Raw genomic sequence first — 12,457 nt, forward strand, 5'->3', positions numbered from 1 at the left:
GGTAGAAGCTTCTGATCTCAGAACAAAATGACTCTAACTCCAAAGACCTACAAAAGTTATGTGAATTCACTTATAAGTGGTTTATCTCTCTCTTTTTTTTTTTTTTTTACATATTAGGTTAGTAAACAAAAGTGGGCAAGATGTTTTATTAATGTATAAAATAGTGGGATTTCAAAGCCTGATGTACTTAGTTCAGTGTGGGGACTTCTGGTAGTCTCTCCTGAGTTCAGGGATAGAGGAAATCTGAAGAAAAGCCATACTTAAATAACTGGTAGTAAGATAAGACTTCTGTGTAGTCGTTTTCTTTCTATTTATTTTTTAACTTAGATTTGCAGCTACAGTAACCCACTTTCTGTAAGATCTGGCTGTTGTTGCTACTTGTCAGGTCTTTTAAAAACTTCCTCAGAAAGTAAGAAATAATTATATACTAAGTGTGTCTGACAAACCACGTGACCATCTCTGTCTTCCCTGATTGTTAACTTACTAAATCCCGGTAAAAAAGTTGGACCTTAACGTATTCTCTGGCTTTTTCATCACAGCAGAGAGTAAACGGCAAGGCTGAAAGTCTTGCAGAGAATCTGCTGTTGGCAGCTCTCTCACAGAAGGCTCCAGTCCAAAATGACAACTGCAGCCGTGCGGTACAGGCACAGGAATTGTCTCTCAAATAAGCATAACCCTGTGAAGCCATTTAGGGTGACACAGAGTCCAACCAACCCCTTGAACTCTATCCAGGAACCCTGGAGATTATGGAGCTCCGTTGCCGGCAGCATGACCTGAAACACAACCTGGCCATATCGCTAGACAGTTTGAGAGGCCTATTTTCCTCTGACAAGCCTTTCAAACTCATAATAATAGTCTGTGGCACAGATAAAAGGTTGTTAGGTTGACTAGCTAAGTCTCTTAAATTTGTATTTAAATGAAGTGAATACTCTATTTTCCACATAACCATGTTAGTTTTGTTAGAGGATTTTCTTCTGACAGGACAAATTTGAATAAAAGTACTTTGCTAAGCATGACGGCGTACACTTTGTACAGTTGTAGGTATTGTCTGGCCTCCCAATATTGTCACAGCGAAAGTTAATTAGACAGTTCAAATTTTTGTGCTCAGAAAGCATCCAGACAGCGTGACTCATTTTGGAAGTGGGAAGAGATCAAATGTAGCGTGTATCGCTGGAAATGTTTTTTTATTCCAGGAGTGTTTTGTATCTCAGTGTCTCAGCTTTAATTCATAAGTAATGAAATTAGGAAAGAAATTAAAAAGAGTGCCCTCCAGTGATAATCTTAAAATAAATACTGTTCCCCTGTTTCTTGCAGAAATCGGCAGCATGTTCCACACTGCCCTGGTGGTGATAAGAGTTGTTGCTTGACACCATCTTAGTCTATGGCAGGATTTGTCAGTGTTTTCTGGCTTGCAAACCCCTGAAAATTTTCTGGTAGGGCCTGAAGATCTAAGTAGTGGAACTGCAGGATGGATTTTCTTGTGTCTCTTTAGCAAACATGGTGAAAATAGGATAGACTTTTTGGTGTCTTCAGACTGGTATTAAAAAAAAACAGTGGCAGAAGACCTTTTATTTCTTTTTTTGAAGGATTTTTAGTCTGGGAAATTTTCTTAATAACTTCAGGTGTTTTAGGCTCTTGCATTCCTCAAAAGGGCGGAAGCAAACACAAGATAAGTGTAGTTTTAAAGAAAACTAAAAGGACCAGTAGACCTACCTCTTGGTGCTAGTGGCAGCTGTTGTATTTTTCACTTATATTTGGATTTTAAAATGAAATGAAACTATTTTCTTTGCACAGGAAATGGTAACTGAGGCCTTGGTCCTAAAGGAAGAGTCACAGAATGGGATAGGTCTTACATATGGCTGTATTGGAGCAGGGAGTGAAAGGATCTGCCTCTGTGAATACAGCTGTAGTGGCAAAGTTGAACCTTAACTAGTCAAACCGTGCAAATGATTGCATTGCTTATTTGACTGGTAAAGGAAAATATTTCCCTGACACATTTGGTAGAGTGCTCTTGGGTGTCTATTCCCCAAAAAACCCAAGAATTTCTGGCCGTGTGACTTTCATGGTTGGTTGGTCGTGATGATCTCAAAAGTCTTTCCCAACCTAGTGGTTGTGTGATCTTTTGGAAAGAAGACTGCCGTGATCTTGCCATCTGTGTGTGCACACTCTGATGTACTTGTGCAGATATGGCTGTAGTAACGTGTATGTCTGTCACAGGTTTTAAGCACACTTGAGCTGAAGTCTCCAGTTCGTGGTGGGAGAATCCTTGAGCCTGCAATGTGTCCTTGTGTCAGAGAAGGTCAGCAGTGTCCCGGGCTTCATTAGGAGGGATGGTGCAGCAGGTCAAGGCAGGTGATCTTTCCTCTCTGCTCAGCACTGGTGTGGGCACACCTGGAATGTTGTCTTCAGTACTGGGTTCCTCAGAAAGAGTTACATGGTCATGCTGGAGAGAATCTAGCAAAGAGATACAAAGATGATGAAGGGACTGGTGCGTCTCTCCTATGAAGAAAGGCTGAGAGAGCTGGAACTGTTCAGGTTGGAGAAGAGAAGGCTCAGGGCGATCTTAGTGATGTGTACGAACATCTGAAGTGAGGGAGCAGAGAAGACAGAGCTGGGCTCTTTGCAGTGGTGCCCAAGGACAGGACAAGAGGCAGCAGGCACAAACTGAAACACAGGAGTATGCTGCTGAACATCAGGAAACACTTTTTTCTGATGAGGGTGATTGAACACTGACACACATTGCCGAGGGAATTTGTGGAGTTTTCATCCTTGGAGATACTCAAAAGCCATCTGGACAAGAATTTGTGGAGTCTTTGTCCTTGGAGATATTCAGAAGCCATCTGGACAAGATCCTGGGTTCTAGGTGGCCCTGCTTGAGCAGGAGAGTTGGGCTAGATGACATTCAGAGGTCTCTTCCAAGCACAGTGATTCTGCATAAGGAGCATTGCTGAGGGATTCATGCCTAGGATGGATATCCAAAGTTATGGTGCTGAGGCAACCATGTTACCTTTCCATCTCATTTCAGGAGCTACTTATCAGCAATAAGTGTGGTACCAAGTGGTGATTGCAATGTTTTTGCTGTTTCAGAGTGAAACTGTAGACCTTCTAGCCTTCTTTTAACATGTTTACCTGCTGGAAAATGTGTCTTTGCTTCTTTAAATTTTCAAGGATACCTGCTGACAGCTGAGTCTTCTTTCAAGGGGTGAAAGAATACTTTGCTGCTTTGTTTTAATGCATTTGTAAATGCATGCTTTTCTACAGGAAAACTACACTGCATTTGAAAATGCAGTTAATCCATTTAAAATAATTTGGGGGTTTAAGACTATTTATTCTCTAGGCAAAGCATGACTTATCTTTATCATATTATTAGTTGTTTTTCTGAATTCTAGATGCTTTTTACTTGTCATTTAATTCACTCCTCTGCTATAGAGTGGTGGTGGTGTTTGGTTTGTTCTTATGACTGTGTTTAGATACAGCCTGGAGCACAACTTGCCATTCCTCAAAACTAAGTAAACTTCTTTCAAAGTGTAGTACTTAGGATAGTTTGCATCTCTTCACATACTACCTGGAAAAGAAGAATTTCTGTTCTATTGCCATCTCATAATTCTAAAGATAAGCACCCCCTTTGCAGGTCTCAGTGTATGTAGGATATTTTGCGATGGCACAGCAGTGAGTTTTGTCTGCAGCATGCAGCCTTCATTTCTGTTTCATAAATGTGATGGTATGTGATTGATTTAAGTTGTGCAATGTATCATTTGTTACTGGAGGCTTAACCTAAAGTTGTACAATAAAAGATAAGGAAATACTTCAATGGGACAAGTTGTCTTTCTAATTGCTACAATAATACCACTTGAGTTACAAAATGACCATTTTGTATGCTTGCACAAAATAATTTCTTTTTAAATAAGGCTTTGTTTTCAACATGTTTGAAACAACAAGAGTTGGCTGGAACTAGCAGCTTTTTTTTTTTTTCTTAGAGTGGTTTCCCCCCCCCTTCCCCTTATAGTAGTGCTTCCCTAATATCTTTAGCCTACGCTGTCTGAATTTCCCAGCTGCTCCAGCTCTCCCTCCTTTGGTCTTTCTGATCCTCCCATGCGTGCTTTTCATACCAAACTGGGTAGTGGGGGGGAGGAGACGTTATCTGTCCCATCACTTGCCCAGCTGAGAGGTTCACCCTGGTCCATGTCTCTCTGCAGCATCCCGTCACCTTGCTGAGCGCTGTCTGGAAATCTTCCACCGTGGAGTCCCTGAGCCCACCACCTCCAGCCAATTCAAATTTTGTGCCGGCCTGCTGTTTAATCAAGTGGCATTAGAGATCTGATAAGCACTGTACACAGTGTTCGATCTCTAAGAGCCACAAAAAATAGGTGTTTATAGCTTACTGATCTTGCAAGACTAGAAATATGAAAAGCTGTTACACTTGTTGTATTTTGGTTGGATTTGACTTACTGACTCGTTGTATTTTAGATATGGTAGTAGGAGATTGCTGAATGAGTCAGGTTATTGGATTTGGAGAGTTTAGCACAGGGAATAGAGTTCGCTTTGTCCATTTGTGTTGTGTACCTTCTAGTGATGCTGTTCGAGCCTCTCACAGATGTAACGGGAGAGCCACAGTATTTCTTACTGAGGTTTCTTTGTTGAGCTCGTCATTCCTAGTAGGAGAAGCCTCATGTACTGGTTAAACCTTAATACAAGCGCTTTTCTGTCATCACGAGCATGATCCAACAACTTGTACAGCCCAACTTCTTTTTGGGAAGAGCTTAGAAGATGCTTCAGGAACTGGCAGCTGGTTTAAGTGACTGATGTTGTGCACGAGTTAGAATCACAAAACGTCATCTTAATTCATGGAGCCACAGCTTGCTAGAGCGTTTTCTATAGCTCAAACAGTATAACATAAGTCTTCAGATTGTATCTGTTCTGACTTTGGTCATAGTCAGTGCTGCAGCATGGGATTAGCATGAACGTTAATCTGCAACTAAAGTTTAGACCTGGTTCCCTGAAGACATGCTCTTGGAGCATGGAGAGTTGTTTCAGGGGGTAATTCTTACTGTTACTACAGAAGACATTGAGGGGGCAGATCTTTCCAAGTAAACTTCTTAGTACTTTATTTTAAGGCAGATTTTTAAGCCAGACTATAGATTTCTCTGAATTGTGCTTGTAGAAGCTGAAGTACACCAGTTCTGTGCCATGGAGTTCTCAGTTTGTTACAGGTGTACCTAAAGGGTCCTCTGCAAAGTGATCATTTCTGGTATTTCAAGAGAAGTGCCTGGTTCTAATCGGGGCGATGTTCAACTAATGACTGACCAAGTGATCCTGCTTGCATTTAAGGACAGTTCTTAGACATAGGTGAGCTGGACTGGCTTCCTGTTTTGCCTACAGAAGTTTTAATATGCTTAACGTTATCCAATACCAGCAACTGAGGTAGTCTAAATACCACAGCAGGGACTGATTAGCTTTTTCAGATCACTGCTTTTATTCGCTGTTTGCAAAGAGGCTTAATCCAGTGGTGCAGATCAGGCATCCCACTGTGCTCGTGGGTCGCTTTCTCTTGCTCTTTGTGTGCACAGTGGCAGAAATGAGTGAGGAGTCTCCTCCTGCCTCCAACTTAAAAGCTCCAAAATAGTGCTGTTAGTAGTTGTTCTTAGGAGTGTTTAATGCACAGTACAGAGAAACTATAGTTGGGGTTTCTGCTTTGCAACTTAATATCTGGGCACATGATAAATGCATTGGTGTGATTCCATTTACTATGTTGAGTTGTTATAATATCCACATAAAGCCTGGGAAATTGCTCAAAATGGTTCTATCAAACCTTTTCTCATTCTTTTCTTCTGTTAAATCACAGTAGATGTTTCTCAGCAGATCGCCTGTCCTTTGAAGCACAGGAGAGCAGCTGCCTCTGTGGTTCTCAGTATTGCTTTTAGTCATGTAGTGATGCAGAAGTTCAGTAAATACTCTTTTCTAGTAGTCATTCAGATGAACATTTGTGCATGTAGAATCCCATCTTTCTCTGTGCTGAACTGTCTTTACTAAAATTACCAGCAGTGGCAACTTCTTATTTGAAAGTCCACTTTATTTTATCACGCCTTAAACCTTGCTACTCTTACATAGCTAAGTGTATGTGCTGCTGGGTTTGGTGATATTGGATATGTTGGACAGTGAGGGGAGGTGTATGGACTGGAGCTTGTGTTTCTGTGTGGCTTACTGCAGTAAAAATAACACCAATAAAAAGCTGGCTATGGCCTCACTCCTGACTTTTGTTCAAATATTTCATCATTGCAAAGAGACAGGAAGATCTTGGCATTCAGAACAGATCTGTGAAATAAAAGGGAAAGAAGCTCTGTTGCAAACAAATATGAGTGACTCCAGAACAAAAGAGTGGTTCATAATTCCTTTCTATCAAGTGCTCTAATGTTTCAATGCCACTTAAAAATAACCATTATTCCACGTATTAATATTAAATGGTTTTGGTTTAATGGGTTTAATCTTCCATTGATATTACCCACAAGTACTCTTCTACAGTTGTGTGAAATGTGGATTTATTACATTTATTGAACGATGTACAAAAGCATCAGGAAATTCAGCAAGCGGTTTCTGAATACATTTCAGTGTATAGTGTGGTCTTCTTTCACACCTCCTTGCACTTTATACCCATATGATTAATTTTGCTAACAAGAAAAGGGGACTACAATAGCTACTGATAGATTTATTTCTCTTTAATATTTTTCCTTACAAAGAACTTTTTGTTTCCACAATAGAAGGGATTATATTCCTTAAGGCTGATATATTTTAATAAGAACTCACAACTTTTACTACTTAAAAATAATTCCTTTCTTTGTTTCATGAATTAGAAACAATGAGGAGAAGCTGAAGTCTGCCCAAGCCAGGTGTTTCTTGTTGGCAGCCTGCTCCCTAATGACTCTGGCTCTCATACAGCAGCTGCCTGCTAGTCTCTTTTGTATGGCCTATTGTTGCTGCACACCCCTCGTTAATACACATGCTGCCCGGGGCAGACCCTGAGAATGACATCAACTTGCTTATCTTAGAAACCTCCGAACCTGATGCAGGGTGGGGAGGTTGCCTTGCATCTGCCCAGCCAACTAATTGTGAGCTCTGCGGGTTGTGATTGGCTCCAGGTCTGCTCAGTAATAGGTTAAGCAAAGACATCGCGGGTCCATCTGTTCATCCATTCATTGTTCTGCTTGCTTGCCTGAAGTCTGCAGCTGAAATCGTGTTAAGGAGTTGCTTCTGGAACAGCTACAAGAAACCAATGTCTGTGTGTTTTCCAGCAAACGTAAGTATATGGGCTTCTCTCTGCAGAAATGGGATGTTTCACCTTTCTGGTGTTTCAGCAGATCGGTTTGCATTTGGACAACGTAGCTGGTGCGTGTGTCAGCTGAGATATGCACACTTTGGATATCTCTTGGAAAACGAGGGAAAGAAAAACAATTATCTCTGAAGACTAAGATTATTAAAGACCAATGATCTCACCCAGTGCATTCTATCAAGGAACTTTCAAAAGCATCAGTAATGGTGTATTTCCCAGAATTTGAAAATGGTAGGCAGTAGCCATCAACAGGACGTATTCTTCTCTAGAACCTCTGGGTGGAAGGAGAGGTTTCAACTTTAAGTTATAGGTATTTACTAGTAAGCTATTACTTACTTTAATTTGTGACTGATAGAAAAAAAAAAACTGTATGAAAAAAACTTCTCCATTATACCATACAATGGGTGAAATATCCTGTGTTTGTAAAGATAGGAAGAGCTCTGTTGTGAGCTATCTGAAGATGCTGTGGTGTGAGACAGAGCATTAGGATGCTCTCAGGTGGGCACATGTTCCAGTCAAAGATTTTGTGCTTTGAAAGCTGTTTGTGAGTGTGTCAGATCAAGCATGCATATAACGTTTCTAATCTGTTTTGTTTTATAGTTTGAGTTCAGATGTTAGGCTGAAGAACAAACACTGTATATTCCGTAAGCCTGTGTTCCAAGGATCCTGTAAAGAAAAAAAACAAAACAAAGACCTTCATAGATCGGTTGGAAGGGAATGAGAGCATATAAAAGGGTTAAAAAGAGGTTTGCATTTCTACCACATGCCCTATTGTGTGAACATATGCATGAGTCTATTGAAAGTTTTCAGAAGATGGGCAGGCCACCAGTTGCTGGTCTCCTGCAGTTCCAGTAGACATCTGTTGCCCCAGAGCATTAACCAATCTGTTCAATGGGACATCCTTCCTTTGTTGGATAGAATGATGCAGACAACAGCACTCACTGAAATACAATGGTAATTAAATACATAGAAACTACAGCAGTAGGTATTTATTACATATTCATTATTTTATTTGCATTGTTGCAGTATCTTTATCATTTGGATAACAGATACATTCAGGTTTTTTCTTTTCTGATCAGCTCTGCACTTCAGTTTGTGACAAGTAATGACAGTGTTTCAACAAACTGTGATTTCAGTATTTTCCATTTCATGTTTAGAAGACTTAGAAAAAGTCTGCCTGCTGAACTCTCACTGTAGAATGTCTTCAGAATCTGTTGACAGTCTTTTGAGAATACACAGTTTCTGTTATACTGTGCCGCGTGGTGCGCTATTTTACTCCTTGTTTTCCTCTGTGAACTAAATTGCATTAAACTGCTTTTCTGAAGCTCGGTCATAAGTGGAAAATATTCAGAATACACAGTAAAAGAGTAAGTGATCTTCTTGCCCATTTCCCTTTGAGAAATACTTGTGGTTTTGTGTGAAGGTGAATCAATAGGCTGGTTATTGTTAATGATTAGTGGAAAATAGTAGTGACTTCTAAGAAACGGGAAAAGTTTACACTTCTACAATGCAGCAGCGGAGTGCTCTTACAGAGTATTACAGTTATCACTGATAAATGTCTTTGACTCAATAATACGGTATTTTAGACCTTTACAGCAAACCTCATGTGAGATACTGTATTTTTAAACAGGCTATAGTTTAAAACTGTGAGTAAATTGGGAGTTAGCCATTCTGTTAACTTTTCATAAATACAAATTCTGGTATTCAGCTGTGGTGAGTGTAACCAAAAGTTGAAGACTTCCTTGACAAGAATTTTTGCATGACTTTGTGTGGCTCTTAGTTGAAACAGAATTTGTAACAGATATTTTTCTCAACAATGTTGCATTGTATGGTTAAGTATACTTTAAAACTCTGTGTGCATAATGAGAGTTCCTTGTAAAGAATGCAAGTAGTTCTTACCTGCTGCTAACTTGGATAAATGTGACCTTTCATGGTTTTTCATGAGCTTCACTGTCCTGTTTATAGGTACGCTGGTGTTTATTTTGAATACAAATTTATTGAAGTAGACTGGCTGGCATATTGCTTTTCACTAACCAAATCAAGATAAAATAATCAATTCCAGCAGTGTTCAGTGGTGACATCTGATTTTCATGGTTCTAATCAATGAATCTCATAAAGGACATCATGTTGGGAGCTCCAAAGTCTAGTTTCTAAGAGATATACCGCTGGCCACAATTACGGTGTACAAAGTTCACAGACATTGTAAAAATTTGTCTGGAAATAAATTCAGTTTGCATGCAGGGCTTAGGCCAAATGCCAGGAGTAGGCTACTGCTTATGCAAGATGCTTCAGAAATCTTTAGCTTCAGATTTACAGTGTTAACATCATTTTAACTATCATAATATGGTGACTGTGTGCTATCTGTGGCAGATTTTAATATTGCTGCTCTAATTACTCTCTTATTCTTTAAATAGTTTCTGAAAAACAGTGGAGTTCTGAGCAAAAGAAGCCATTATATATTGGAGCGAGATGGAGATTGACAGAAGATGTAAAGCAGATAGATGCAAGGCTGTTTATACATTCCCAACAATGGACAAAGTTCAGTTTACGGTTATTTTTCATACGCAGTTGATGTGCAAATCATCTAAAGCATGTTTCATATAATGCCTGATGTTCAGACGTATTCATATGCTTAGTGACTTATTTAAATCCCACTGGAGGGTGTTATGATTGTAGTTGCTGTAAAGCACTTAAACTTCAAGGAAGAAGCGATTGGAGAATGACTTAAGCGTTATTTTAACTAACACTAAAAAGAAAAATAAATCCTCTTTCTGATCTCTGCTTTTGAAGCTTTATTTATTCCATGCTGTTAATATGCAGCCTCCTCCTCTGTTCAAAAAAAAAAACCCCTCCCTCTACTTTTAGTTCAATACTAAAATGACATTTCACAGTACATGGATTTAGGCAGTGACCCATTATTTCCCTGTATTCTGCGTCGGCGGTACATGAGCCAGCTCAACTTTTCAGTCCAGCTTAAAAGTGTTGCCCATTAACTAGACTTCCTCGAGTCAGAGCAGATTGTGGGGTTGATGGAACAATGATGTCGGGGCTTCCAGATCGGTTTGGCAGCTGCATTGTTCTCCGAGGGGAAACCAGACGCACTTAAGTCCCGCTCTCTTTCATGGGCTTTTGTTCATACCAAATTATTCTTTCGCTGTGCTAGTATTCATGATGGTATGTTAAAGGAGTGCATCCTAGCAACTAAAGGCTGGTTGCTAAGCAGCCTCCCTTCCAATAGCGGTTTCTTGTTTGTGATATTTTCTTTTTTTTTTTTTTTTGGTGTCAGTTCTGTGAAGGCCACAGTGTTGGGTTGTGTTTTTTTTTTTTTCAACTGTATCCTTTTATTGGGATATTGTTGTGATTTGTTACTAGTGCTGTGCTATCCAGTGTATTAGGTTAGTTAATAAATCACTGTGTGAAAAGGTTCATTTCCTAAATTCTCGTTGTGCTTAGTCTGTGGTGTTGCTTGAAATACTGAAGCTTTGAGTGAAGAGAAAGTAGTGTTCCTTGATATGCTCCTTGAGACTATTACGGCCTTACTGCCTTCTAACAAGATCAGAAACTTCATAGTGTTTTCTTTTCTATCACTCTTGCCTGGATTACGGAGCTGGAGATGAAAATGTTAATGATCAATTTATTTATTTATTTATTTAAACTAGAAATACTTAGATAAAGTAAGGGGTTTTTTTTGTGCCCCCTAACCAAAAATCTCCACCACAGTGGTGATGTCTTGGCACTCAGCACCTACAGAGTCTGCTTTTTACTCAACCATGGGTTGGATTTTTGCCTTGGTTCTTTCTAGTCTTAAGCCTGGATGATTATCTCGTGTGTGCACTCTCATATCTTTGACCCAAGAAAAGTACACTATATTTTACAAATATTATGTCATTCTTAAATGCTAACCTGTAAGGGATGGGACAATTAATGTATTTACTGGTAGAGATTTTGGCTGTTTTTTAAGACATAACCTGTAATTTATTTAGTACAGATCAAGAGGCTGTTTGACATAATACTTTCTTCTCATAATACTCTCTTTGATGAAATTCATGTCCGTAATGTGTTTGTCAAGTTCAAGTGAAGTCTTTTGCCTCTATGTCTTGCTTTTATATTCTGCCCTGCAAGATGGAAGTGTGAAAGAACTCTTTGTTTCATAGTCTTCCGTTAATGTAAATTCGTCTTTTTTCATGGTAACCTTGTAGTACAATTGGTCCATATGGTCCATTTTTACCTATGAGAAATAATTTATCTTTTACTTTCTTTACTGAAGCAGTTAGCAAAAATTCCTGTTTAAAAGAGCAAAATAAGGAAAGAGGTACCAATCTGCCTCTAAATGTAGATTGTGGAAGTAATCCTTGTGATGAAATGGATAGCCAACTTCTGTATAATGACCATTACGCAAAATTCCCCAGAAAAACTGATGTGGCAAGTGTATGAAGTCCAGAAAACTGCAACTTTTCTTCTTCCATTTTTCCTACATTACCTCTAGCTATGTATTTAGTTTTGATTTAGCAAAAGACTTGCACAAGTCTAATACAAGAGTTTAAATCAGCTTTTAATTTTGTTGCCGTGTTGGTTTGATGAATGGTGTGTTGCAGTCAGTGCAAAGACTTCTGTTGGCTTCATTGGCCATTAGATCAATCCATGTCTTTAAAATATTGTATTTGTTAGTAATGCAGCACTCTGTTGAGAGCAATTAGTCTTTCTTGACTTGGTTTATAAGGGAATTCAGAAATGGTTTGAGTGTATTCAGTTGAACTAATAGCATCTGTTAGGGCCAGTAAGTTTTTATTTAATTGTGTTTTCTGTTAACAATTCGGTTTGGTTTATGATGTCTTACATTTGCCTAATAAGACAAATAATCTAGTACTATGCAAATTTTTTTTTTCTATTCAACAGAATTGAAGATATTTGGTTTAAAAAGCTTTTTTAGTACTTGTGTTTTATGGCTGCATTTTTTTCATTGTTACATTACTGACTTAAGCTAGAAGGAATATTTTTGTACCTTTATATCATGACAAGAGTCCTTTCTCTGCATTACAGTAGGTAAACTTGTAGTGTTTGGTTTACTATTCTTTCATAAACCTCTGTCTAGAAATGTTTAAGTAAAAGCATTTGATACACTCAGAAAACAGA

At 38.9% G+C, this 12,457-nt stretch overlaps 1 protein-coding gene across 2 annotated transcripts in view; it reads left to right on the forward strand.

The window, feature by feature from the left end:
• Nucleotides 1–7,185: 7,185 nt before the first annotated feature.
• The window catches only part of ZC3H12C (zinc finger CCCH-type containing 12C), a 28,548-nt gene continuing 23,276 nt past the window's right edge, over nucleotides 7,186–12,457 (forward strand). Inside the window, exon 1 of one of the 2 annotated variants that reach the window (XM_054056753.1) lies at nucleotides 7,186–7,291. In XM_054056753.1, coding sequence (XP_053912728.1) covers nucleotides 7,268–7,291 — 24 coding nt within the window. In that variant the 5' untranslated portion in view covers nucleotides 7,186–7,267. Of the gene's footprint in view, nucleotides 7,292–10,641; nucleotides 10,720–12,457 lie in introns of those variants that run through there. The other variant, XM_009556442.2, reaches the window with a different exon arrangement.

Source organism: Cuculus canorus, chromosome 1 (genome assembly GCF_017976375.1).
Source record: "Cuculus canorus isolate bCucCan1 chromosome 1, bCucCan1.pri, whole genome shotgun sequence".
Taxonomy (NCBI): domain Eukaryota; kingdom Metazoa; phylum Chordata; class Aves; order Cuculiformes; family Cuculidae; genus Cuculus; species Cuculus canorus.